General features: G+C 41.6%; 1 protein-coding gene across 2 annotated transcripts in view; it reads right to left on the bottom strand.

The window, feature by feature from the left end:
* Positions 1 to 4,964: 4,964 nt before the first annotated feature.
* Positions 4,965 to 26,157, bottom strand: part of Tmem200a (transmembrane protein 200A) — a 76,182-nt gene continuing 54,989 nt past the window's right edge. For both annotated transcript variants that reach the window (XM_040728230.1, XM_013126880.3), the window contains exon 2: positions 4,965 to 8,079. In XM_040728230.1, coding sequence (XP_040584164.1) covers positions 6,588 to 8,063 — 1,476 coding nt within the window. In that variant the 5' untranslated portion in view covers positions 8,064 to 8,079 and the 3' untranslated portion in view covers positions 4,965 to 6,587. The remainder of the gene's footprint in view (positions 8,080 to 26,157) is intronic.

Here is a 26,157-nt window from a genome sequence, read left to right as displayed (position 1 = left end):
AATCAAAGACTGGAAGTAAGTCTCAGTTATGGAGTGCTTCCTAGCATGTGCAGGGCTCTACATTCAGTCCTGAGCTCTACAAAAATCAAACAAGTCTCAAGTGCTAAGAATCCAAGGTCATGGGTGCACATCCTGATATTCCTATTACCTAGTATATTCCTTAGTGTTGGCTCAGGCATCCTATTGCTTCTGAATTCCAGATGCTGCTATCAGCAAATTATTCTGTATAGTGTACTGGAAATACTGTAGCTTTGACTACAACAGGATACAATGAACAATTGCACTGCAAACAAAATTTATGAATTTGTATACTACACATGTCCCTTGTGCCTATGGATAAAAATATACTGATAATGACAAGGAACTAAAAGATTACACATTTCAAAACTATTAAACAATTCATAAGGCAAGAGATTAAAAAAATAAAAGTAACTTCATATACCAAAAAAAAAGGGCCAACCAGTCCCAAAGGGAAGCAATGAGAAGAGAAAAAATATTCCAAGATGTGATGGGCCAGTCTGCAGCTTCCTGAAAATGACCTAAATGGTATAAGAACAGTAAGACCCCGACTGTAGAGGCTTCCTATAGCCATTTTATTATTTTTCCCTCATATACTGAGTGAACATTTATATACAAATGTAAATTAGCTTACCTAAGAAGCACTTCAGGAAGAGGAACTGGCCTCCTCTTGATTGACCTAGTTCTGTCGCTTTAAGAACTGTTGTGGAACACACCTGTATGTAAATCACCATCATTATGGGCTGAATTGTGCTCCTACCTCCAATTCAGTATCCCCAGGAACTCAGAATAGAACCGTATTTGGCGATAGTTATGTTAGCTAATGACGTGGATGGGGCTGTTATGGTGGACTCTTAAGCAGCCTGACTTTTGTTCTTAGAAAAGGAGGGAATTTAGATGTATATGGTGACACTTAAGACTGTATGAGACCTATGAGAACAAAATGAGTTATCACTAGAAGGTGATACTCTGGAGGAGAAATTAAATGATTGACATGTGACCTTGGACTTCCAACCTCTAGAGCTGTCAGCACTCAGGCCTCTAGGTAGCTGATAGAGGACTATTTTGTTATAACAGCTCTAGAAAACTCATGCCCTATCTTAAGACCACAGTAACGACTGCAATCTTTTTTGTGAAGAAGCGTTTTAGTCTTATGCATATTGCAGGGAAAGGTAGTAGAGGGAGGAAAATCAATGATTTACCTCAATTTGAATGCAGATCACAAAGACTTTTAATCTCCTAATGGGAGATTAGAGGCAAGGTTCTTCAATAATTAAATATCACAGTTGAGTGTGAGGAAGGGAGGAATGACAGGTGACTCATTGTAAGAGACATGGTAACCTTGTTGTTCTCCCAGCCCCTAGAGAAGAGAAGCCTCAGTTCCCTGAGCAACTTAAATGCTACAGTCAGTGGATGTACAGCTCTGGGTGGCAGGGACACTGACACTTAAAATGTTATAGGGAAACTATAAGTATTTTCTTTTTAAAGCCTCTTTTTTTTCTTGTTCATGGTATGTTTCTGGGGTATATTTAAATTTTCAATTTGAATTGTTAAAGCAAGTAACATAAAATTTATATTTACTATGTAAATTTGTACAAAAATCCTTCTCATTTAAAGGTACCCTTATTTCTCCAAATAATTTAAATATTTGCAGTGAAAAGCTTTTACAGTTGATGGCTGTACTGTATTGTATGATTTATGATCTCAAAAAAGTAATAATGCCTGCCTCAGAGAAGCTATGCCTCCTTATAGAAATTGTTTTAGTTACATTAAAATTATCAGTATAAAACTAAAAGAGAAAGAAAGAGAGATTATCAGTGCAAAAAATAAATGTAATTCTGGTCAAATATTCTACTTGGGACCTTGGTCTACAGCCATTTCCTCCAAGATTAAAATCATCCATTTTGGAGAGAAGCCCCTTAAAACACAGGATGTTGGAAATGTTAGATGACAGAATGCTCTAAGGGGAGAAGAAATACTCCATCTTTAATCTCAGGAAATAAGGACTGCAAAGGTTCAGGAAGTCTCTGAAACCAGATACATTAGGCTCCTCCCTCCCCAAGTCTACATAAGCTGCAAGGTCTCATAAGGGACTCTCAGACCAGCTGACCTGCCTCAAAGTGACATCAGCCAAACTGTCTGGAAAAAGCAGAGCTGCCTGGAAGAGACTCAGACCAAGTGAGCTATCTGGAAAGGACAGCCAGTTGAGCTGTGTGCAGGCTGTATAGTGTGCTACAGGTTTCCAGCTTTTGTGGTCTGTCACTCAAGCTATGATGAACTGTGGTGATGCAGCTGTCTTCGAGTCATTTCTGCCTCTGTAAGTAACCCCTCACCCATATTCTTAAAAGTATCCAAAACAACACTCACTGATTCACTAAATTGGGTTTTGGTGGTATCCTCACAAGTCTGTTGTCTCCTTCCAATCTGGGATGTGTAGACATTTGTTTACTTCTCTCCCAATACAGTGTCATACCTCAGACCTCATTATAAATGTTCTTAAAAAGTTGCTGAAGAAATGCATGCAGTTGGGAAAGATGGATTTATGTTATCTGGCTGCTGTAACAAATTACAATAAATGGAACAGATTCAAATATCACACTCTTTTTCAGCTCTAGAAGTCTAAGGTCCACATCCTTTGCATTGGTCAAAGTCAAAACAATCATGCTTGTTCCTTTGGCAACTGAAGAGGGAATCTGTTTTGTGTTAGTTTTGCTTTCTCCAGTCCTTAGAACACACAGTTCTTAGCACAAGGACCCCCTTTCCACACTCAAAGCTGGGATCCTAACGGCTTTGGTCACATCACCACCTTCTTTGGGATTTTTCTACCAGGACTTTGTTATTGCAGGAAGCTCCTCTGAATGATCCAAGATACACCCCTCTCCACATTGCAAGATCTGTCTCCTCATCTCTGCTCCAGTCCATTTTGTCAAGTTAACATTCATACATTCTTGGGGTTGTGTCATGGACATGCCTTAGGGCATGCCTATTCATCTTAGAGTGGGGCAGGAAGGGAAGGAAGGCTGGAAAAGCTTTCAGACAACACTTCCATGTGGTGACAACATTAGATATTTCTCCTCACCACGCATTTGCCATGGCAATTCTGAACCCTCCAGAAAGGTCATCTCATATAATCTGTAAAATCCGTGGGGGAGGGCCTAGCATTCAGCAGACACTAATGGGTTCACATAGGCATGCCTGGGAGACCACTGCCCACTCACAGAGAGAATGCAGCAGTGCCAGCTTTTATGCTCTTACAGTCTGGCTGCACCCAGAGCCACATGGCTCTAAGGCAATGTCTGTCCTTCCAAGTGACCTGCTATACACCTTCCCAGTGACTCTATAATCAACGCATTTTATAAGCACAATGAGAAGCAGTAGACCCTCTCTGAGAGTGCCAGAATCCTTAGAATTAGAAAGACTTGAAGGTTTATATTCTGACTCACCTTACATCATAGTGGAGGAATTCCAGGTCTCACTGCAAATTAAGAAATAAGCTGACATTGAGAGATTAAGTGTCTTACTGAGGTTATACATCTGGGGTTTTTTTTCTACTTTAGGCTAAGGATTTTTCACTCAACATTCTACAGACCATGTGATGACTGAATCATGTCCCTAATACCTTGCAGCTCAGATGATAACCATATTTGTAGGGAGATCATGTGAAGAAAGAATTGAGGTTAAATGAGGCCTATGGGGTAGAGCTCTCATCCAATTTAGCTGGTGTCCTATAAAAAGAGTCAACAGGGATACGTATACACAGAGAAAAGGACACATAAGGACGTGGTGATAAGGCCACCATCTGTGAGCCTTGGCTGACAGAGGCCCCAGGAGAAACAAACCCTGATGAGTCAATGAAATTTAACATGAAAAATGATCTGGAGATAAGAAAATATGACAATAACCCAATAACACAAGTAAAGGGAACTTTCCCTAACCTAACCTTGATGTTGGACTAGTAACTCTGAAAAAAAATCAATTTTTAGTGTTTGAACAATTCAATGTGTGGTGTTTTCTTATTGAAGCACTAGAAAACGTGTACATTGCAGTTAGGCTACAAGCCTTGGAAGCAGCTAACCATGTCCAAGTTCCTGGGTCTTCTCATAGTGAGAAATCAAAGTTCTAAATAATTTTCAACATTTGTAAGAGCATGGAAGTCATATACAAACTATGAAAGAAGCAGTCTTCCTGGTTGGAAAGATGCCAAATTAATACAGTAGCTGAGCTGTCTCATGCTAATAGTGACATATGAGTCTGATTAATTTAAATGTGAAGACTGTTTATCATTTAATAAAGTTAATTTGTTTGGTAAATAAAAACCTGAGGCTTTTTGATGATGAGACCATTAGGCATGAACCGTTGCTTTCTGCTCTGAGTTGTTTTATTTAGATCTTCCAAGAGACATGCTGCCTGATCCTCTCCATATTTCTGGACCACTTTGTGGGGAGAGACTTGCAAATGATGTCATGGGTCACATTAGGCATGCTGGGAACCACTGTGCTGAGATTTGGGAGTACCACTAACATTTGTGTGCTGTGGGGGGGGGGTTGATTATTTTCCTGGGAAGTCAATGGAAATTAGATTAAAACCATCTCAAGATAACAAAGTATGAAAGTAACCTAATAAAAAAGCAGCTGGCAGCACTTGGGAAGCAGAGACGGGCTGATCTCTGTGAGTTCAAGACCAGTGTGGTCTACAGAGTGAGCGCCAGGACAGGTCCCAAAGGTACAGAGAAACACTGTCTCAGAAAAAAAATAAGAAGAATAGAAAACAGCTGGGCATCTCTTTAACCCAACAGAAGCAACATTTTAAAAAAGTCAGAGCACACATAAACCACAATATTAAACACCATCAATAGAGTATAGCAGAACGTTTGCAAACCATTATTTTAAGCAGAAATGTACATTTTATTTAAAAATAATAGCAAAGGTATGAAGACCACACACTTCTATGAATAACAGCAGTTTATTAAATGTTTTTATAGTAAAATATTGAGCTTATTATATTGTAACACACAGGCTTGAGGTTCTACGAAGCAGAGTACCTTTCAAGAAAGAAGTTATCTCTGTAAACACAGGGTGGGATTTTGGGCAGTCACTCTTACCGATGTACTCTTTCTGCTCTTCCTAGCAATGGCAATATTCAGAGATGTTTATGCTTTGGGGAAAACCAGTAAAATTTCCTGAGTATTCCATTTGACATTTTTCAAAAGATATTTTTATATGTATAAATGCCTGCATGTATACATGTATGCCATATGCATGCCTGGTGCCCACGGAGGCCAGAGGAGAGTGTTAGATCCCCTGAAACTGGAGTTGCAATGATCGTGAGCCACCCATGTGGATGCTAGGCATAGGATCAGGGTTCTCTTTAAGAGCAGCAAATGTTCTTAACTGCTGAGTCGCCCTTCTAGGACCCCAGCAAACAATTCTGAAAACCATCTTACTTCCATGGAAAACATGAAAAACGTATGATGGAAACACCCAGTATTACTAAATACTGAAGTATTTAATATATTCAGTAAATTTGACCATTTAATATCGTTGAGAACCACAACCCTAAAAATTTCTTCAATCATTGGAAGGTCTTTGGAATGAGCAGGAGGTTTTCTATCACAAACTAAATTACAAGGCAGTTTATTAGGTTCTTTAACAACCAACCTAGTGGTATGTGGAAATATAAAGGAATGCCACAGTTAGCTGACTATTTTTCAAATAATAAAAAAATATTGGAGGGAAATAAGGATATGGGAATGAGTGGATACTGGACTATAGACAATAGCAGATGGCTAGAAAAAGTTAGATACTAGCAAATATTATCTCCATCCCTTAGGCAGCATTTTCTTTGCATGTGTCAACACAGAAATTCTACATACTCCATTGGTTCACACAATTTTCAAATCAGTTTGTGGAGAAGTTTTGCTTCTGAGGCTAACAGCTTTTTGATATCTATCCCCAAACCATGACCTTCTCAGCCATCGTTTCTTTTATTAAAATATCATCCCATCAGAACTGGTATTGAAAAGGAGCTACTGCCTACAAAGAGCTAAGAGTAAGATTTACAGCAGATGTAACAGAAATTGGTTCTCTTTTTGAGTGACACAAGCAATCCCATATAAAACAATAATTCAGAAAAAATCCATCTTAAGATTGCACTCACCCTCATTTACAAATGCATCTGTTGAGTATTGGACCTGAACTGAACACTTCTTGCCCACACTTTGGTACTCTACACTTTCTGCACTGGCCACTTCATTCCATGGAGATGATAATCGCAATAGGATTTAAAAGGAAAGCCAAGTTCTTAATATGAATGCAGGTATTTTGTCTTCACGTCAACAAAAGAAACCATGCTTTCAAAGAGCGAGAAAACAAAATCCCCCATGGTAACCTACAGTACCGCAGGTAAAGGAATCCATACATACAGCCGTCTTCATTACAGAATAAACCAACCATTTCTAACACACTACCATTTGATTTAAAAGGCTTAAAACCAATGTTTTAGGAAGGAAAACACTGGTGAAAATAGTATATCTATATATATCTCCTTCGAAAAACATCTATTTTTAAACACTAAAACCTGGTTTCAGAAGTTCCCCGCTTCAAGTTGTTACTCAAAAACTCATCGTGTTCAAAGCTCAAGTTGTTATGGGATCTTGATATCATAAGAAGTTTCTCTTTATTAGTGAAGTCTTTTTTGATCGCTGTTTGAGGAACCAGCAACCGATCCATGGGGTCCTCTTTGTTCTCCAGTTTCATATACCCTTTGCTGTTACTTCGATCCAGCCGAGGCCAACTCGGGTGTTTCCTTTGTTCTGCCTGCACTGTGAGCGTGGAGGGACCCCGCTCTAAGTCTAGGGATTTGGAGTGAGAGGAGAGGAAATGTAAGGATGTATTGGATCCAAACTGTCTTCTGGCAGCTCCAGGAGACAACAGCTGCCCAGTCCCGGGTCCCAGGGCCACAGAAGACTTGTATTGACTTGATAGGGATTCACCAACCGAATTGTTCCTTGGGAGTAATGTGCTGGAGGGCTGGAAGGACTCACTAGAGCTGGGCAGTGGGACCATAAGTGAATCCATCGAAAGATTCCTGGACCTGCTTTTGAGGTTGTCTGCGACCTCGGTGATGCTGTCTATGCTGGGCTCATCAATGACACAGTTATTAAGTTTGATCACAGGCAGTGTGAAAGCACTGATGGATGACGACACGATCGATTTGGTGTCACACTTCTTGGAACTGCTGGTCTTGTCATCGGTGGTCTTGGATGGAGGTGGATAAAGGCCAAAGACAGAGACTGCGCTGTCAGATAGCAAAGGGGGCATGAGATGCCCCAGGCTCTTACTTTCACTCAGCATCAGCTCATCCTCCTCCACCGAGCTGTCCACACGGAAGCTGTTGCGCATCCCTGAGAAAGACGCCAAGGTGGTGGCGGCCAGTCTGGATGCGCAGGGACTGCCATTCTGCTTCACCTCCGCATCTCCCAGCAAGCCCGCATACAAGCCATTCATCTGCTTCTGCTCCTTGAGTCTCAGTGTGTGGATGTCGATGACCGTGGAGTAGATATCCCTCATGTGGATGATTTTGGTTTCTTTGTCGCGGTTCTCATGAAGGATGGCGTTGGCACAGATGAAAATGAAGATGCCGATGCCCATAGTGAATGGGCCAAGCATCTTCATCTTGTCAGAGTGCAGATGCTGCTCAAAGAAGCGCACCACCACGCCGCCCTGGTTCCGAACCACCTGTGTCTCATTGGTGGACAGGGTGGTCTCTGCGTCAATGAAATGCTCCTTCTGGGGCCAGTATCCAAGCACTGCCATGGCGATCCCTATGATGGACACCAGCACTCCCAGAATGAGGAAAAACCCAGATGGAGAATAAAGCCGGATTTTCCCACGAACCACCACAACATCAGCACGCGGGCGCCTTCGGACTGGCTTCTGGTCCTGAGCAGCAGGCGTTGGGCTGAGGTTGACATGTTGCTGGGACCTGGCCGAGTCCTGCCGCTTCAGGGCTGCTAGACCAGTGATAACTCCCCCAGTGGCAATCATAGCTTCCTCTTGTGCTCTGAAAAGAAAGGAAACAGTCATGCACGGGTGTTCCTGGGGAGACTTTGCAATTCAGTTTGAGAGCCGCTTACTCCGGGACTTTGGTTGCTATTGGTCCACATCATAAAGATAGAAGAATAACTTTTAAATCCTCACAGTTGGGGAAAAGGTTATGTTGATTGACTAATGGGAATTTCTGGGGATTTTTATCTTTCTTCTCATAATGATGCCATATGAGCTCAAGAAATATTTTGTTTAAATAATTTTTGTCAACTAACATGTTAAGCCGTCCCTCGGTCACAAGTCCTCCCACCCCAGGCACACAACTTTCCATCATTATTTATGTCATTTCAATGAAATGGGGACTTGGGTAGAACGATTGGTCGGTTGGTAGCATCTGCCTTTCAAACACGAGGAACTAAAGTCATTTCTCCCCCAGTTCCGGATGCTCTGGCATGCTCACATGAGCCTGGCACTGGGGGAGGAGACAGGAGGAGCAGTCGGGCCCCAGGCCTCCCAGCCTAGTGGAACCCACCAGTTCCAGGCTAGTGAGAAGCTGTCTTACTGTAAGGTGGATGGCTTCCTGAACAATGGCACTAGAATTTGACCTCTGGCCACATACACACACACACACACACACACACACACACACACACACACACACACACACACACACCACACACACACACACAAAACCACACAAAAAAATAAAGATCACTGAACTGGCTGAAGGCAAGTCTCAGACATACCAAAAGAACACATTCCAAGCATCCATGGTGAAAAGTCACCCATGAACCCTTTCTGACAAACAAACAAACAAACAAACAAACAAAAAGCAAAACCACAACAACAGCATCAACAAAAAACCGCCCCCCAAAACTCATTTAGTTTCCCTTGAGTTCTCATCTTCTTATCTCCCTGCTCCCCTGGATATAGCTCTGGCCTCTTTTCTATGCAACCCCTCTCTTCCTGCATCTCCCGTCTCTATGCTGACCTCGCTATCTTCAACTTTGACTCTTCTTTCACCACAAAGTAAATCATTACCCCCTACAGTCCTGCCCTTGGCCACTTGTTTTTACTCTCCCTTGACAAGCATACCTATCCCCACATCTTCCACAATGGCCTTTATGCTGATGAGCCCCCAGTCTGTATTTCAGATCATAGCCTGAATATCAGCCTCATGTTCCCACCTACCTCTTGGGGAGCACACACCTATCTACATGCTGCTGGCAAAGCTGAATTCACCTCTACCATGCACCTGTGGTCCCATGGTCACACCTAGCTTTTAAGTGGAACTATTCCTTAGGTTTGGCCCTATATAGTGATTCATTTTCTCCCTTCCTACCTCCCCTTTCAACAAGGTTCTAAATCATAGAAATTTCATGACTCACGGCATCTCAGCTCCACATTTGTGTTACAATCCCATTCTTTCCAGATATGGACCACACCTACTAACTACAATTGAACAAACTTTCAGCTGCTCTCCAGGACTTGGGCTCCTCTTCCTGTATCAACTAGTTTGTAGGGAGGTGAGGGGAGGTAGGGGGAGGTAGAGGGAGGTGAGAGGAGGTAGGGGGAGGTGGGAGAGGTGGGGGGAGGTAGGGGCAGATGGGGGGAGGTAGGGGGAGGTGGCAGGTTATCCCATGATACACCTCTGAAAGAGTACCATAGTGGAAGAAACAGACCTTGCTGCCTGGGATTTCAGACACTATGGGTTTAGTCTCTCGGTTCCCTTCAGCATGCACACAATTGAAACCTGGTCAATATTTCCTGTTTCTCGTTTATAGCCTATCCCATGTTATGTCTGAGAATGCTAATGTTTTTTGCCAGCTGAGTGGGGTAACACATATCTTTGATCCCAGCACTTGGAAGGCAGAGGCAGGCAAAACTCTGAGTTCAAGGATCAGCCTTGTCTATAGAATGAGTTCCAGGAGAGCCAGGGACACAGAGAGAGAGAGAGACCCTGTCTTGAAAACGACAACAGGAGTCTTTCAGCAGGACCATCCACCTCTGACTGCCACCAGCTCCTGCCTTCAAACACTGACTCCTGGGTAATCGTCTAAGCTCACATTCTACCTGCTTTGTGAAGTCCTTCACCTGACACAGCTCCCTTATCTCACACAAGTTTAATTAGTCAGAGTATCTGAACAAGCTTTCTAGGCACTTGATATACATGTCCAGTGTCTGAATTCTCCACACCGCATGGTCAAATTCAGTTTTAACTGACACTTTTATTATTCACGATAGTACCTTACACACAGTCCCTGTTCAAGAAGTAGTTGCTAAAATGATGAACAAAGAGGGAGCCATTCCCCAGGATTTGCTGCTTAACTGACTTTATTACTACCTCAACTTTCATAGTTAAAATGTATAAAAGTGAAACAATACACAAACAAAAAGCAACACTTTGTAAGTTGGTAAAATTTCCCTCTTGTTTGATAATAAACAGTCCTGGAACAGCCAACTTTAGCTGGTAGAGAGACAAAGGGTATTTTAAGATCCTCTGGAACTTGAGAAGCTTCTGCAAGGCACCCAATTTCATCTTCCAGGAAAGAGGTGTCCGTTTGAATTCCTGCTTATGATTTCTGAGTTGTTCTTAAATAGCAGAGTTGTGGACAGTGTGTACCACTTTAATGAGCTGACAAGGAGACCCAGCTTGCTGTGAAATTATATCTAGGATTAAGATAGTTTAATGTTGAGAGAATAAACAAGAATGTAACTCATGACTCTAGTCTATGAGATTTATCAAGGTGTCCCTACTAAGCTTAGAACCGCTCCCATACTTTGGCTATAATAACATAGTGCCAGCCTCTGTTTTCTGGAATCAAGGCCAGTTCCAAACGTTTGAAGGAAATGATTAGTTTAGCTTGCAGACATCGAGCCTATCTACTTCCATATGGCAAACTGAGGCAACAGTGGGAAATCTGTTTGAATAGATGGATTTAAGAAAGAAACAGAAATGAGAATGGATGACTATGCAGCAGCCATAGGGAACTGCAGTCTCAAGAAGTGTCCTGGCCTTTGCCACTTGTGAAAATAGTTTACTAGCAATACTGTGTTCACCTTCCTGAGGATGGCTGGAAAAGGGGGTTGGAAGAGAGAAAATATTCAAAGAAGGAGATATGATGATAGAAAGATGGGGGAAAGGAAGAAGGACTAGATTTCCATGTGACCAAGCAAGGTGAGCATGCTAGGCTAGGAGGTCAAAGCAAAACTTCTAGAGCAGTTCAGAAACAGAAAAACTTGGTGGTTTTAGTAGGGGATCATATTGTATCCTAAGCCAATCTGCCTTTGTATCCCTAGACAGGGATACAAAGATCCCAAGAACCAGCAAATCAACATTTGGTGACAGCCCCCACCCCACCCCCACTTAACTGGACTCCAAGTATTCCCATACTGCATGATCCTGCCTCACCACTCAGAGATCCAAACTAGACCCCAAGGGAAAAGCAAAGAAGCAAATTTAGTCACTGCTTCATGGAGCTTGAAACCTAAGGGAAGAGTTAATAGACCAGCAGCAAGCAGCTGGAGGTCACTCTGGAATGAAAGCTTCAATTAGGGAGTGCTTTGCGTCAGGCTGCACACGGGAGACAGTGTTTCCACATCCATCAGGGGGAGAAATCAGGTTAGCATCCTTTCAGGTGGGATGGAAGAAAGCCAGCAGCTGGAGAACAGGAGTAGGGCCCTCCCTTTGGCTCACAGCTTCCTGCTGCCATGGCAGCCAATATGAAGACCAGAGGAGAAAGGAGAGCTGGCCCTTGGGACCTGGCAAATGGCAAAGGCCTTTCCTAGTGCTTCACTCACTCGGGCATCTATACAGAAGGTGCTCTAAGATGTGAATACCAGTGTTATTATTACTTTAGGAAAATCAATGTCAACCAGTAGATAGATGGATGTAGTTGGTGGTGGAGAGGGGCAGACTACAAGAGAATGCTAGAGGCTGTTCCACTAGGGAAACTGAAACCCAGAATAGGATCGATAGGTGTCCCCATCTTTAAACTTCAATGCCAACTGGCATTTGGGGTTCAGCAAATGTTTTAAAAAAAGCTTAAATCTTTTCATGCTCACGATGAAAACCTGCAGTTTCTCTGTCCTACACTTATTTGTTTTTGTTTTTTGTGAAAGGATTTCTCTCTATAACCCTGGCTATCCTGAAACTAGCTTTGTAGACTCAGCTAGCCAAGAACTCAGAGATTAACCAGCCTCTGGCTTCCGAGTGCTAGGATTAATGGTGTGTACCACCATACCCAACTTTAAATAAATACTTGAAAAATTACATCACAGAGACTTTAGGTAGCTTGCCTAGGGTCATGCAGAGTTGATATTTTAATCACTGGGGATCAGCCTTCCAGGCTTGTTTTCATCTGAGAATATTTACCCCTATGTTTTTTTTCATACACCAATTTTGGTTTTCCATAATATTTAAGGAGTGTTATTTTCTCATAACGATGATTGTGGAGCAAGTCTCTGTACTTCTCATATCACAACCTGAGAAAAGCTATAGAGGATTCATAAGGTTGACGGTGTGACTGTGGCTGAGCAACAGCCTCTTGTACCTGTCCAGACTCCCTTCAGCATCTTCTGAAATGAGATGCAGCCTCAAGACAGCCTCTTGCACTTGCAAAGATTCCCTTCAGCATCTTCAGCATTGAGATACAGCCTCAAGAGACCACTCTTTTTATTTTCCACTATTCTTGTGAGAGCCACACTGGGCCTTATTTCCTCTGTGAAATTAATATTGTCAGGATCTATGATTTTATTATTGATATTATTAGTATTGACAGGATCTATTCTAGAATCACCTAGAAGACAAACCTCCAGCTATATTTGTGAGAGAGTTAGCTGAGGTAAAAGAGCCCACCCCAAATGACGACTTGTTCCATGGTCTGGAGTCAAGAACTGAATAAAGAGGAAAAAGCAAGCTGAGAATCAGTATTCATTGTCCTCTGCTTCCTGACAGCAGCTGTGTCGTGACCAGTTGTCGACATCTCCTGCCACCACGATAGACTGCACCCTTGAACTTTGAGGCACCTTGATCTTAGGTTTATCTTCTTTGGTATTTTGTTAAAGTGACAAAAAAGGCAATCCATCTCCAAAGTTCCACATGGAGAATGTTAGGACATTGACTTTCATTTTACCTGGAGCATAGAGTTTATATGTAATTCCTTTGGACACTGAGTGTATCTCCCAAAACTCTACCCAGTTTATATGTACCTGCAAATACCATGCATCCAACTCCTGACAGCTAGAAACACAGGGAGGCTGAAGGGAGCGCAGAGCAAAGTCGTGTGCTATTCTACTGGAAAAGTCACCTGCTGTCCTACTGGGGACATCTTATCTGTTGGGTATTGTTGTTCAGTTTAGCTACTCATTGATGCAGTCACAGAAATGTACACCTGGTACTGACTTGTAAGAGCATTCAAAAGAGACTGCCTGGAAACTTGGCATGCATATATTATTATGATGATATCCAAAATTTACAAAGCAGTATGAAGTTATGTCAACTTACAGATCATTTATTTTTTTCCATCCCCAGTGCTCATAAGCCAGTCACATTTTAGATTATCAGTGTAAGCTTTACAAAATATGGCTTCATCCTCATCCTACAACCAAGGCAGTGATGGGTTATCTGCACACCTTTACCATCTTACGAGGGTCTAACAGTCATCACAGACAGCGGGATTTACTCACTGAAATACTATCTCATTTGTTACTTCTCTCACCAAGCAGACAGATGAACTCTCACTTCCCTTCAAGCCCTTAGATTTTCCAGTGTCTTACTTGAGCTTGACTTCCTCTGCACCAGGTTCATTCTCCTGTTCCCAGGCAGAAGCTCCTTTTGTCTTCATTGAGATTTCTGTGTTGTGCACCATGTACAACACTGTTAGCACACAGAAACCATTATAATCTTTGTGCTTATCCTTTTTGGTCTTGTCTAATAATTTGAAAGCCTCATTGTTGTCCCCCTCCACTCTCATTTTTCCCCACAGGCTAAGCACTTTCTGGAATATCCTTTCACAACACTAATCCACATCAGTGTTCAGTATTCTCCTACTTTTGGATATCTGTTTCTTCCTACTTTGGTTCTTTTATGACCACATTGATCTACCATTCTGAGCACACCATGATACTATACTGCACATGTGGTTCTACAGCCATGTACACACACTGGATTCAGACAGTCACAATTAAAGAGTCCTGGAGAATTGAGGGAGTTTAGAAGTTTTCCAATCCAAATATCCTTTTTAGTGAACTAAGGACAAGAAGTGTTGCCTATGTCAAACACAGATTAGCAGTGAGAATAGGGTTTAAATGCAAACTCTCAGACCCATGGTCCCATGTTGTTCCTTGCCTTTCTGTGTGTCTTTTTGTGGTTTTCCATGGTAGCTGAGTGCCTCACCAAGTGGCAGGAAGTCACTCAGCAACTCTCAGGTATGACTGAAATGTGGGTAGCAACAGGGACACAAAGTAAATAAACCCCAACCCCCCACTAAGGAATAGGAAGTCTTGTGGAAAAGGAGTCAAAGTAAATATTTTAAATGGAGTGAACTGTCTTCTGAGATGGCAACATGGCAGAGTAGAGTACTTGCCCACAGCCTATGGAGGAATCAGAGGAGGCTTGTAAGGTGCAACGGCAGTAAATGGAGGCTTTGCACCTCAGCAAGAGCTTTCTATGCAGACAGAATCAGATTCTCCCTTACACATGGGCCTTACCCAAAGATTTGCTTCATCTTCTCACCTGAAGTTTGCCTATTATTTCCAGTATAATTGACACTGCTCTACTCATATTTGGATTCTTCTCTGCCATGATGGAAGACTCTCTGCCCAAGGGAAATAAAAATCAATCTATGCCTTCATGACCAAACACAACATTACATAAAACTCAATGTGGTATCCACAAATGTGACAGATGGAAATATTTTTTTGTTCAAGCTACAATGGTTTTTAGGACTTTCTTCCCAGTAGAGACCTTTCAAACTTCGAGATTCTTTCTCTTTTTTTAAACTTACATCCTTACCTGAGTTGGAAGGGAAAGTTCCTACGGGTGACCAGCAGTTCAATCAGACTGAGTTCAAAACATAATAGAATGAAATAGAAATCCTCTTTTCATGTTTGCATTAGTGGTTTTGCATGTGGATGCTGGAATAAGAGACTGAGTGTCCTTCCTACATCACTGGATAGCCATGAGCATCCTCAGAACCCACATAGGGGAAGGAGAGAACTAAGTCCTGCAAATTGTCCTCTGATGCCTATATATGTGGTGAACACACACAGAGTGAGTAAAACAATGTAAAAATTGTTTGATTAATAATTCAAGTGTGGTTATTAACTGGTCCCGTGTGTGTGTGTGTGTGTGTGTATGGTATGTGTGCATGTGATATGTGTGTGTGTGGTATGTGTGTGTTGTATGTGCATGTGGCATGTGTGTGTGTGTGTGTGTGTGTGTGTGTGTGTGTGTGTGCATGTGTGTATAGAGGGATTCAAGAAACCTGGGGTCTTCTGGCTCCAGAAGCAATCCATTGGTTGTAAAGAAGAGATGAGTTTATATGAGAGCTTGCTTTTCTTTTTAATTAATTTTGTTTCTCCAGATTTACAGAATTATCTTTAAAATACAATACGAGGAATGGCAAGCAGGAGAGTTCAGCCTATTCAACTAGTATTTGCAGATGGATCAAATGCATAAGGAATTAGATCAGTTCTGCAGGTTGCATTTGGGATACTAGGGTATAAAAAGGACAGAGAACAATGAGGAAGAGGGAGCTGGGGGCATCAGAATTAGAGAAGATGCCATAGGGTGATGTACTATGATAATCTGCAAAATGTCAGTTCTGTGCCAACAAGTTTTGCATATTCTGGAGATCTTTGATGGTGTTCCTATTATTCATAGAAGATATCGTTCTATAGTCATATGAACACTGGAATGAAAACAAAGTACATGCTGTTTAGAGGACTGGCAGACTGACACTCAAGTCACTAAATGTAAAATGTGACACATTGTGACCAAGTACATCTTGAGCTCGCAGACAATGCAGCACAGAGAAAAAGCCCTTGAAAACCCCTGTGTGTTCTTTGTCAGCAATGCCTTCTACAAAACTGGCCAGCCTGACATACTACAAAATACAGGCCGGAACCAATTATGAGCCGTGTAACAATGGCATGGAACAAATACTCTCCAAGGACTAAAAGCCACGAAATTCTGGAACATAGAAATCTCCAGGACACCAAGTAGCAGATTCATAATAAGCCCAAAAAACACCCGGCAGGGGACCCAGTGGGAGACTTATTCTGCAGGAACAGAAGACATTAGAAGCCTCTTTCCCCCAAAGTAGAAATATGGTCCCACCCCACACCCCAGCTCTTCCTATCTAGACACTCTCAATAATAAACTGGCACCTTCTCCACTCACTCCATTTCTGTACAGGAAGGTGACTTGAACTGTTAAAAGGAAGCCACTACTGAGGACGTCACTACTGAGGACGTCACCAACTTACCAGCATGCAGGGTGCCAGCAAAGATGTCCCAGCTGAAGTTCTAATGATCACAAACTAGACTTTTCACCCCTCATTGCAGAACAGATATGGTGTCTGCCCTCAGCAGTATGGTCACCATGACTTGTGGAGCAGCATTGTAAAGAGAGACACGTAAAGAGAGACACGAATAAGTATTACCTTCCACTGATATTAGACCTGAGAAATCCAGGCCACCCTGGTGACAGTTCTACAGGCCTGAAGCAAAGTCTGGAGAGAAATGGTCATTCCAGCATGAGTTGCTCCACTTACTAACACACAGCTCAGAGAAGAAGCCAGATCGACAAGCAACATCGACACATCCATCCTACCTAGGTCATTGAAGCAAATAAGGCCACTTTGACCAGAGTGAATTCCCCACCCACAGTAGCACTGAGATGTGCCATCTTGTAACCTACAGGCTTCTGTGCACTAAGCCTCTCATGCACCTTTCCTAACCCCTGGCATTTTTAAAGCATCATTTTGGCTGGAGAATTTCACTCTCACCACCCATGAGTAAAATCCAATCAGGGTTGCTCTGAAAGGAAGGAATGAAAAGGTGTGAGGGAGGCCCTGTGGAGGAATGACAAGACGGAACTCCTCAACACTTGTAAAAAGAAAATTCTCTAACCTTGCGTGCACAAATTCCTTTAGCACTGAAGAACCTATTTCTTGACTTTTTCAGAGAAACCACCCAGGTGATGCCTGAATAGAAAGCATACTGAAAAAAATGAGGATGCTGTGGGGACATATACATACATACATACATAATACATACATACATACATACATAAATACATACATACAGTTATGTATATTTTCATCATCTTTTCTCTCTTTTTCTATTGTGGGTTTGGTGGCAGCAATATGAACAGAAGACAGATTTTTTAACTTCCAGCTTTCACAATAGATCTCCCTCAGTTTTTCTCACCTACTAGCTATCAACTAGATATTTGTATGACTATCAAATTCATATATCAGCCTCCAACTCCTAAGGCAATAGTTTCAGGAGGGAGAGTCTTAAGGAGGATATTGGGCCATTAGTGTGGATCAATCACAACCGGGAGTTTGCTGCTTTGTCTAAGCCTTTTGTGTTATCCAGTAAAGAGTCTAGATAATTTATACAGAAAATGAGTTGCTTACATTTCCAGGCTGGGATGTTTAAGGTCAAGTGGTTATATCTGGTAAAGCCTCATAGCTTGGCAAATGTTTGTGGCAAAAAATCAAGGTCATGCCAGCTCAGTCCTTGTGGTGGCTTGTATAAGAATGGCACCCATAGACCCAAATATTAGAATGCTTGGTCATTAGTGAGTAGCACTACTTGAATGAGATTAAGAGGTATCTTGTTGGAGTGGGCCATTGGGGTGGGCTTCGGGGTTTCCAAAGCCCTAGCCAGGCCTAATGGCCTTTTGTTTTCCTGCTGCCTACAGATCTGGTTTCAGCTATTTATCTAGCACTGTGTCTGCCTGTGTGCTGCCACGCTTCCTGTCATGATGATAATGGACTAAATCTCTGAAACCGTAAGTCCCAATTAAACGCCTTCTTTTATAAGAGTTGCCATGGTCATGGTGTTCCTTCACAACAATAGAACACTGACCAAGACAATTAATCCTCTCTTCCAACCCTCAAGACTGCATTTAACCCCATTCACCTCCTCAAATCCTCACCTCAAAATGCCATTAGCATTGCCATTTGGGGAATAAGTTCCCAACATATGAGCTTTGCGGGGGCATATTCAAACCACAGCATTTTATAAAAGAGACCCCTGAGGACTCACACCTCCTGCCATGTGAAGAGCCTGTGAGACCATGTGTGAACAGGGCAATAGAACTTTACTGGCTATAGAATCTGTTCATGCCCCCGTATTGGACTTCCCAGCCTCCAGAATCATGAGAAAAGCTTCTGCTGCATATGTCACTTTATCTATAATGTTCTTACAATGGTCCCAGTGAACTAAGGCATTGCCATGGTAACTGATGCTAAAAACTCAGCATTACTGAGTGAAGAGACAGTCTCCGTGGCCTTTGTTTTCCCGGTGCTCCTGACTACTGTAGCTTTTTCTAAGGAAGGAGAAGGGTTCTCTTCAACTGACTTTTAAATGGATTCATGCAACTCTTTATGTATTGAGAAATCTAGCTGTCTGCTGGTGACCATGCTTGGCAATAATGTCATGTATGTCTATATATTTTAAAATGATATCCTTTACCATAAGGAAACTTATAGTTTTCAATGAAAGCTTTCCGTCTCATTTTATTTATTGGTGGCTTCAAGCCATCATCAGAAAGAACTTCAGTCTAAGACTACAGCTGCTTATTTCTCCAGGGTTTCCTTTAATGATTTTGTGGCTTGATGCTTTCCTTTCTTTTTGATGCATCTAGAATTTATTTTTGTCTGAGACTCTAAATCGATGGGTTGGAAAGATGACTCAGTGGCTAAGGGCTCTGGCTATTCTTGTAGAGGACCCCGGTTCAATTCCCAGCATCCACATCCATCACTCACAACCAACATCTAGAACATCTGATTTCTTCTTGTGACCTCCACGGGGCACTGGGCTCAGGCTCAAACACACAACGTACACATGCATATGTATAGGCAAACATAAAAACAGAAAATATATCTAAAAATTTGAAAGATGTATGCAAACTACAGTATAATTTTATTTTGCAGGAAATCATCTATACTACCATTGATTTGAAATTACATGATAATTTCTTGACTTTGTCGTATGTGATAAACCCTACATGTCTGGGTCAAGATTACCTATTCTGTTCTATTAAATTTCTTTCTGCCAGATTTAAATTGACACCATTATCAGTGTCATAACATATATCTGAGGTCCTTGTAAAAACCAGTCTATTCTTATTTTTATAAGACAGAGGTCTTGCCTGTTTTTATTATTCATGTGGCAAATGAGCTTTAATGATCAGATTACTAATTTTCCTTCTTTCCTCCCTTTATTTTAACATCGTTTCTCTGTGTAGCTGTCCTGGAACTTTCTTTGTAGACAGAGATCTGTCTCTCTCTGCCTTCTGATTGCTGGGATTAAAGGTGTGCACCACCACTAACCGGCTCGTTTGCTAATTTTTGTTGAATCTTGCTAAATCCGTACCTAATTATAGGTAGACATGACATTATTGCATCACTACAGCATTTTATCTTAAAATAAATTTTATTTTATATCATAGTTACTTAACACAGACCTTTCTTTTTCCTTGCCTTCTAGTTCCCATTTTCTGTAACACAATGTGTTTTCTTTACTGTGGTTCTGTCCATCACCAAGGGGTTGTTTAGACACAGGAGTCTATTGGTGTTAATTTTGAACTAAGCTACTGCACTAAACTTGCTTACTATTTTAGTTCATTTTCTTAGCTTGTCTAGAAACACAAGTAATTCTGATGTTTTTGTCCCCGTTTCTCAATTTCATGTCTATGGGGTGCAATTTCCAAGTGTCTTACTTAGTGCTTTCTGCAGGAAGGGAAACAAGTGAGAGGGTTGAATGGGAACTCCTTGGCTTGCTGGAGCATCCACTACTTGACTTTGAAAGACTTGTCAGTTTGTGACTGTCTTATGACGAGTTCTTAGGTGCTGGAGAGATGACTCAGTGAGCAAAGTATTGGTTGTACAAGCGTGGGAACCTGGTTTTAAAGCCTAAGTACTCACAATTGAAGAACAAACAAACAGGCAAAATGCTGGCTTGGCGGGGATCACTTGTAATTTCAATGTTTTAATACCAAGACAGTGGGATTTCAGGGATCTAAGTGTCCAGCAAGACCCATGTTCAGTGGGAAAGCCTAGCCCCCCTCCCAAAAAATCAGGTGGAAGATGCCCATGGTTGACCTCTAGCCTCCTTGAGCATACATACAAGTGTGCATGTGCGTGCACACACACATACACAGAGAGAGAGAGGGGGGAGGGGAAGAGAAGGAAGGAAGGAAAAAAGAAAGAAAGGAAGAAAACGTTTCTATGTAGCATTCCAGGAGACAGAATTAAATGACCTAGAGTTACCCTGGGAAGAAAAAAGAGGAAGTCAAGTGGGGGAGGAGGCTCGCTGAGAGAAGAGGAGTCAGGAAAGAAGGGTGGAGAAAGAAGCATAGGAAGAGGAGAAAGTTGCTGAGGAGAAAACTCACAGGTAATCAATGACAACAGTAACTATCTGAAAGAAAGAGCAACAGCTCCAGGGTGTCCTCCCAAATGTCTCTCTTCCTTTCCACCTCTTCTTTCAGGGTTTGTGCTTTGTTTTGGGTTGTTTTTGTTGGTTTGTTTGTTTTGTTCTTTTGAAACAGGATGCCCCGTAGTTTTTCTAGGTTGGCTCCAGATTTGCTATGTAATTGAGAATGATCCTGAATTCTGGTTCTCCCTGGCTCAACCACTCAAGTTCTGGGATTGCAAGTGTCCATTTATGCAGTTACTGGGAATGGAGCCTAGTATGTTGTACATGCTAAGCAAGCACTCTCTTAATTGAGCTACATCCAGGCCCTGTTTCTCTTTTTTTTTAATAGCATTTGCTACAGACAGACATTTTTCCCCTGGGGTTGTTGGGAACCGTCTGCCAGGTATATTAGCTGAAAAGGAGAAAATGAGAAGAGTCATAAATTGCATAAACTGTCAGGAATATGGAAAAAATGAAAAAAAAAGTTTAGCAGTAAAAACATTTTCAAGAGACGCTTCACACTGCAATAACACTAATAATACTACATTACTAAAAACGATCTCATGGGGCCATTACCCTTCTACAAGTGTAGGGGGGAGATACTTTAGAATGGCTTATTTCATTGCTAAAGAGGTAGCAATCAAAGAGAAAGACAGATATGGGCATCCATGGCAGAAAAATAGCAATGTCCAACGCAACTGAAAAGAATGATACAAGATGATGCAAACTAAGACCACTTCAGCAGCACAAAAACAACTTACTAGCCAATTAAGCTGTGTCCACTGCTGGTGAAGTTTAAGGAAACACGCTTTTACAAGATACAGTGAGAAAAGGAATTGGTAGATATTTTTGGTTAATTTGTGAATGGACCTGTAGAAGTTAATATATCCATTCTCTTTACTCCCTTGACAATTTCACTTCCATATGTCTTCTTTAGAAAGACGGGCTTAACTGCCAACAGGTGAATGCATTAAAGAGTAGTGAATATACACTACTTACTACTCAGCTATAAAAAGAATGTCACTGTATCATTTTCAGGAAAAACAATGATCCTGGAAGTCATTGTGTCATGGGAAATAAACCAGACATGGAAGAAGTATCTCCTATGTGGAAACAAACAAGGATAACCTGGCAGTAGGAGGCCAATAGGGAAGGGATTAGAGGAAAGAGGGGAGTGTGCAAGAGTGTGTTAGGGAGAGAAGATGTAATCCAGATTCTGGATGTGCATGGATGAAAACAATGCCATGATTGACATGTGCTAATAATTATTATTCAAGGGGAACACTTGAGTTGGTAGGATGGATCAGTAGGTAAAGCAACTTGTTTTCAAAACTGGCAACTTGAGTTCCATCACTGGAAGGAGTACAATAACCGTAACGTGTAGTCTTCCCTCCAGCTGCTTGGGTCCCGCTGTTGTCTCAGCCCCCAAATAACACACAAGACACTATATTAATTATGAAGCTGTTGGCTGTTTGCTTGGTTTCTTACTGGCTAGCTTTGACTTCCCATAACTGTTAATTTGAGTATTTCCACGTGGTGTTCTCTGACTCCTCTGGTGTCCTACATCATGACTGATTGTGCCTCTGTTTCCCAGAACCCTCCTCGACTCCTAGTCCCACCTATCTTGCTTCCCTATTGGCCAACAGTTCTTTATTCATTAACCAAAGAGAGACATATACACAGAAGGACTCCCCCCATCAAATAACTACTGCAAATTGTCCTCTGATGTGACTTTCACACACGTACCAAGGTATGTGTGCACCCCACACCAACACATATGCACACAAAATAAACACATGTAAAAAGGAAAGACCAGAATAAATGTATGTAAAGGGACACATGAGAACATTCACTGTGGTTCTGTAGTAAAATCTTGAGACAAAGAAGGGAGCCAGCAACAGAAGAGTGGTCAAATCTGTCCTGCTGTCCCTGAAGGGTGGACAACTATAGCATCTAAAAGGAGTAATGTATGTTAATGAGGGAAAATACTGATAGTTCATTGCTTAAGGTACTGGAACATATTTTAAGGGTAAGATCCTGTGTCTGAGAGCTACATAGCATGTCTAGGTATGTGCTGACATGATGTGGAAGGCATTACCAGTGCTGATGTTTACAGATGGGAATGTCAGTCAAGTAAACATGTTTCAGAGTTTATAACTGTGCCATGAACACATTTGCAAGGAACATGGATGGCTTTTCTTTCTTTCCTTTTCAGAGGAACAAAGAATGCCGAAACCTGGACGCTAAATGAATCAACCTTGCATCCACTTGCAGCATCAGGTATGTCTGCTAATTTAATAGCAAACACAGTTCAGGGTTGAGGCAGAGATCTAAGACCAGAGAAAATATCCAAAGGGTGAAAAATCACTAAGCAAACAGAGTAAGCAGGAGTTTACAGAAACAAGTCTGCCCATTGGGCATTGGGCAATGCCTGTATTTGTGGGAGTAAAGCAGCAAAGGCTTCCTTAAGGACTGGTTTCTTGCCCGGATGACGCTTATGGTACAGATCTGTGATCCCAGCTACTAGGAAGGCTGAGACAGCTGAATCACCAGTTTAAGGCCTGCTGGAACAGTTCAAGGCCAGACTAGGAAACTTAGGCCCCTCCTCAGAAAGAAAAGTAAGAGGAGCTCAGTGTGGCTTAGTGATAGAGCACTTGCCTAGCATATACAAGGCCTGGGTTTGATCCCAGGGGGAGGGGAAACCAAACAGCTTCTGCTCCTAAGAAGACAACAATGGAGACTGTGCCCAAGTCTAAGTGTGTTCATTGTGAAGCAAGGAGTAAGCAACCGTTAGACAGGCCAAATGGCTTCTGCTCTCTGTCACATGACTCATTTCGTGGTTTTATGTTGGCCTCCCCAACTCAGTCCTGGCTTTATGTCCACCTTCAAAACAGTTCATCAGATCCACATACTCTGTGACAGAGACAGACAGGCTGCTTTCAGAGACTATCCTCAGCTTTGGAATCGTTCTCTCATAGAGCATGAAGCAGCTTCCTTAAGTGGGGAGTCTGATCTGAGGCTGCAGACAGGGCCCCTCTATTCTACTTGTTTGTATTCACTTCATTAGAGAAGATGGAGTCACGTATAATTCTTATTTAATTTCATGTATTGAAAGCAAATCTGTTCTATGCCCTCTTGCTTCTTCCTTGCTGTACTTCAGAGCTTTTTCCTACAGGGACCCACAGATGAGTCACTGCTATGAATGAGACTTCTCTATAAAGACCTAATCACCAGGTGGAGTGACAAGATGGCCAGAACTCACAATCCCATTTCGAACTTTTCTCTGCCTAATTTTACCTGGATAGACGAATGGTTAAAAATCCCTACAGTTTATTACAATGGGTTTACTCCAACAGAAAGCAAACCTACAAATGCAAGTCGTTTCAACCCATGTTTTAAACATACTTTCAATCTTGATTTTTCTATCAAAATCAAACACTAGTCACATTATAATGGTAAGATTTTGATATGCATATGCTGCTTGAATAAATATGTATCAGTTTTAACATTGTTGATCTTCAGTGATATACAACTCATAGACAGCAGAACTTACAATGCTCTAAGAATTTTTCAGATTGGCAGCAGTCATACATTAACCCACAGTTTCTATTTGTAGTCATTGATTAATCAAAATTTTGATTAATTCACACATAGGCTCATGAATTCCTCTCAAGAACCTAGAAAAGTAGTCATTGACATCCCTCTATACCAAAGTGCTACAAGCCAAGGGGACATATAATTTTATTTTAGTATATTGGCACAAGTCTCCAAGGTTTGCATTCACAATATCACTCTCAAGTTGGCTGTGCCTTCAAAGTGAATTGGTGTTGAAATGAAGCTAATTGGCCTGGCTTCTATGTCTTTTGCATTGAAATATACTTATATGCTTTTGTGATAAAATGTCTAGCAAAAATCCAATTTTATACACACACGTACACACACACACACACACACACACACACACACACACACACACACACACACACACACACAATCCTGGACTATTCTTTGTATTTTCTTAGTGATGAGGAGAACTATCTTCTTTCTGAAATCTGTGTAATGTAATGTAATAACACAGTTAAATAAAACAAATAGTATTACTAACTCTGGCAGAGCAACTTAACTTTTGTGTTTAACATATACTTCAGTATATTTGCTGACAGCTAACTATGTACCACAGTGGAATCTGACATCCACTGAAATTCTGTTGGGCAAAGCACCCAGGGTGTTCTCGGTACAATGATGGAAGAAATTGTGCAGCACAGAAAGTGCCAGGAGATGGCGGTGGCCTCTGAGGATGGAAAAGGCTTTTGTTTTCATAACAAGGAGGAAGAAAAACAGGAGGTATGGGAGGAGAGGGGAGTGGAGGGAGTGGGAGGAAAGGGGGGGGGACTGGGATTGAAATGTAAAAAATAAATTAATAAGAAGAAGAAAAGAAAATCAGGAGGGAAGGTGAGAGTTTCCCAAGCATGGAGCATAGAGAAGATGAGCCAGGAACACAGCCCTAATTGGCTAATCTGAATAAAGAATGGTCGGAGCTTAGCCCTCAGAATCACAACAGAGTATCGATGATCTCCAAGCAGAACACAGGACTCACTGGTAAAATCTCTTTGTTTTGCTTGATAAGGATGTCTCTTTCCTTCATGGCTCCTCACTCAGCCCTCCCTACCTGCCCTTTCAGTGAACTGTGATAGCAACTCCTTCCCTTCAAATGAGTTGAAGACTAGCCATTGCTTAAAAGGTCATTAACTTTTTATTTTATTTTATCTGTGTGTATGAGTGTTTTGCCTAGTGTATGTGCACTGCATGCATGCTTGATGTGTATGGAGGTGGAATAAGCCAGATTCCCTGGAAATGAAGTTAGGAATGGCTGTGAGATGCCACGTGGGTGGTGGAAACCCACATCAGGTCCTCTGGAATCGCAGTGAGTGTTCTTAACTGCTAAGCCATCTCTCCAGGCTCTGAAAGCGTCATTTTAGGAGTTATTTAGATAAAGGTAAAGTAAATTTGGCTAAACAAGATCAAAGCAAGGAATTTTTAAATAGTCACTTTCTAAAAAATGTTAGGCAACATAAAGAAAGGTGTCTGGATGTATCTGGGATATCCTTTCTGACTGGAGTCCATCAACCCAAAGGTTCAAAATTATTCACCTGGAGACTTTGGTGAAAGCATGAAATTTAGAAAGAAGAGTTAAAAATGAGAAATGAGACAGGATCCCTGATTAATTTTAGGAACTCAATATGCATTATTGTGTGGAGGCTTCAGGAAAATGAGGAAGGAAAGCCTGTCCCATTTCATCAAGGCTCAGAGGTGTTCCACTACTTATTCAATGTCACACAGACATATAGTAAAGAGTAAGGTTTTAAATCCAGATCCAACTTTCTTAAAAGATGTACAATTTCTCTTTTATCGTATAGCACATTGACAGGAGCCGAATTAG

Source organism: Mesocricetus auratus, unplaced genomic scaffold, assembly GCF_017639785.1.
Source record: "Mesocricetus auratus isolate SY011 unplaced genomic scaffold, BCM_Maur_2.0 Super-Scaffold_100018, whole genome shotgun sequence".
Taxonomy (NCBI): Eukaryota; Metazoa; Chordata; class Mammalia; order Rodentia; family Cricetidae; genus Mesocricetus; species Mesocricetus auratus.
Note: the sequence above shows the minus strand (reverse complement) of the source record. Positions and strands in the feature narration are given on the sequence as shown.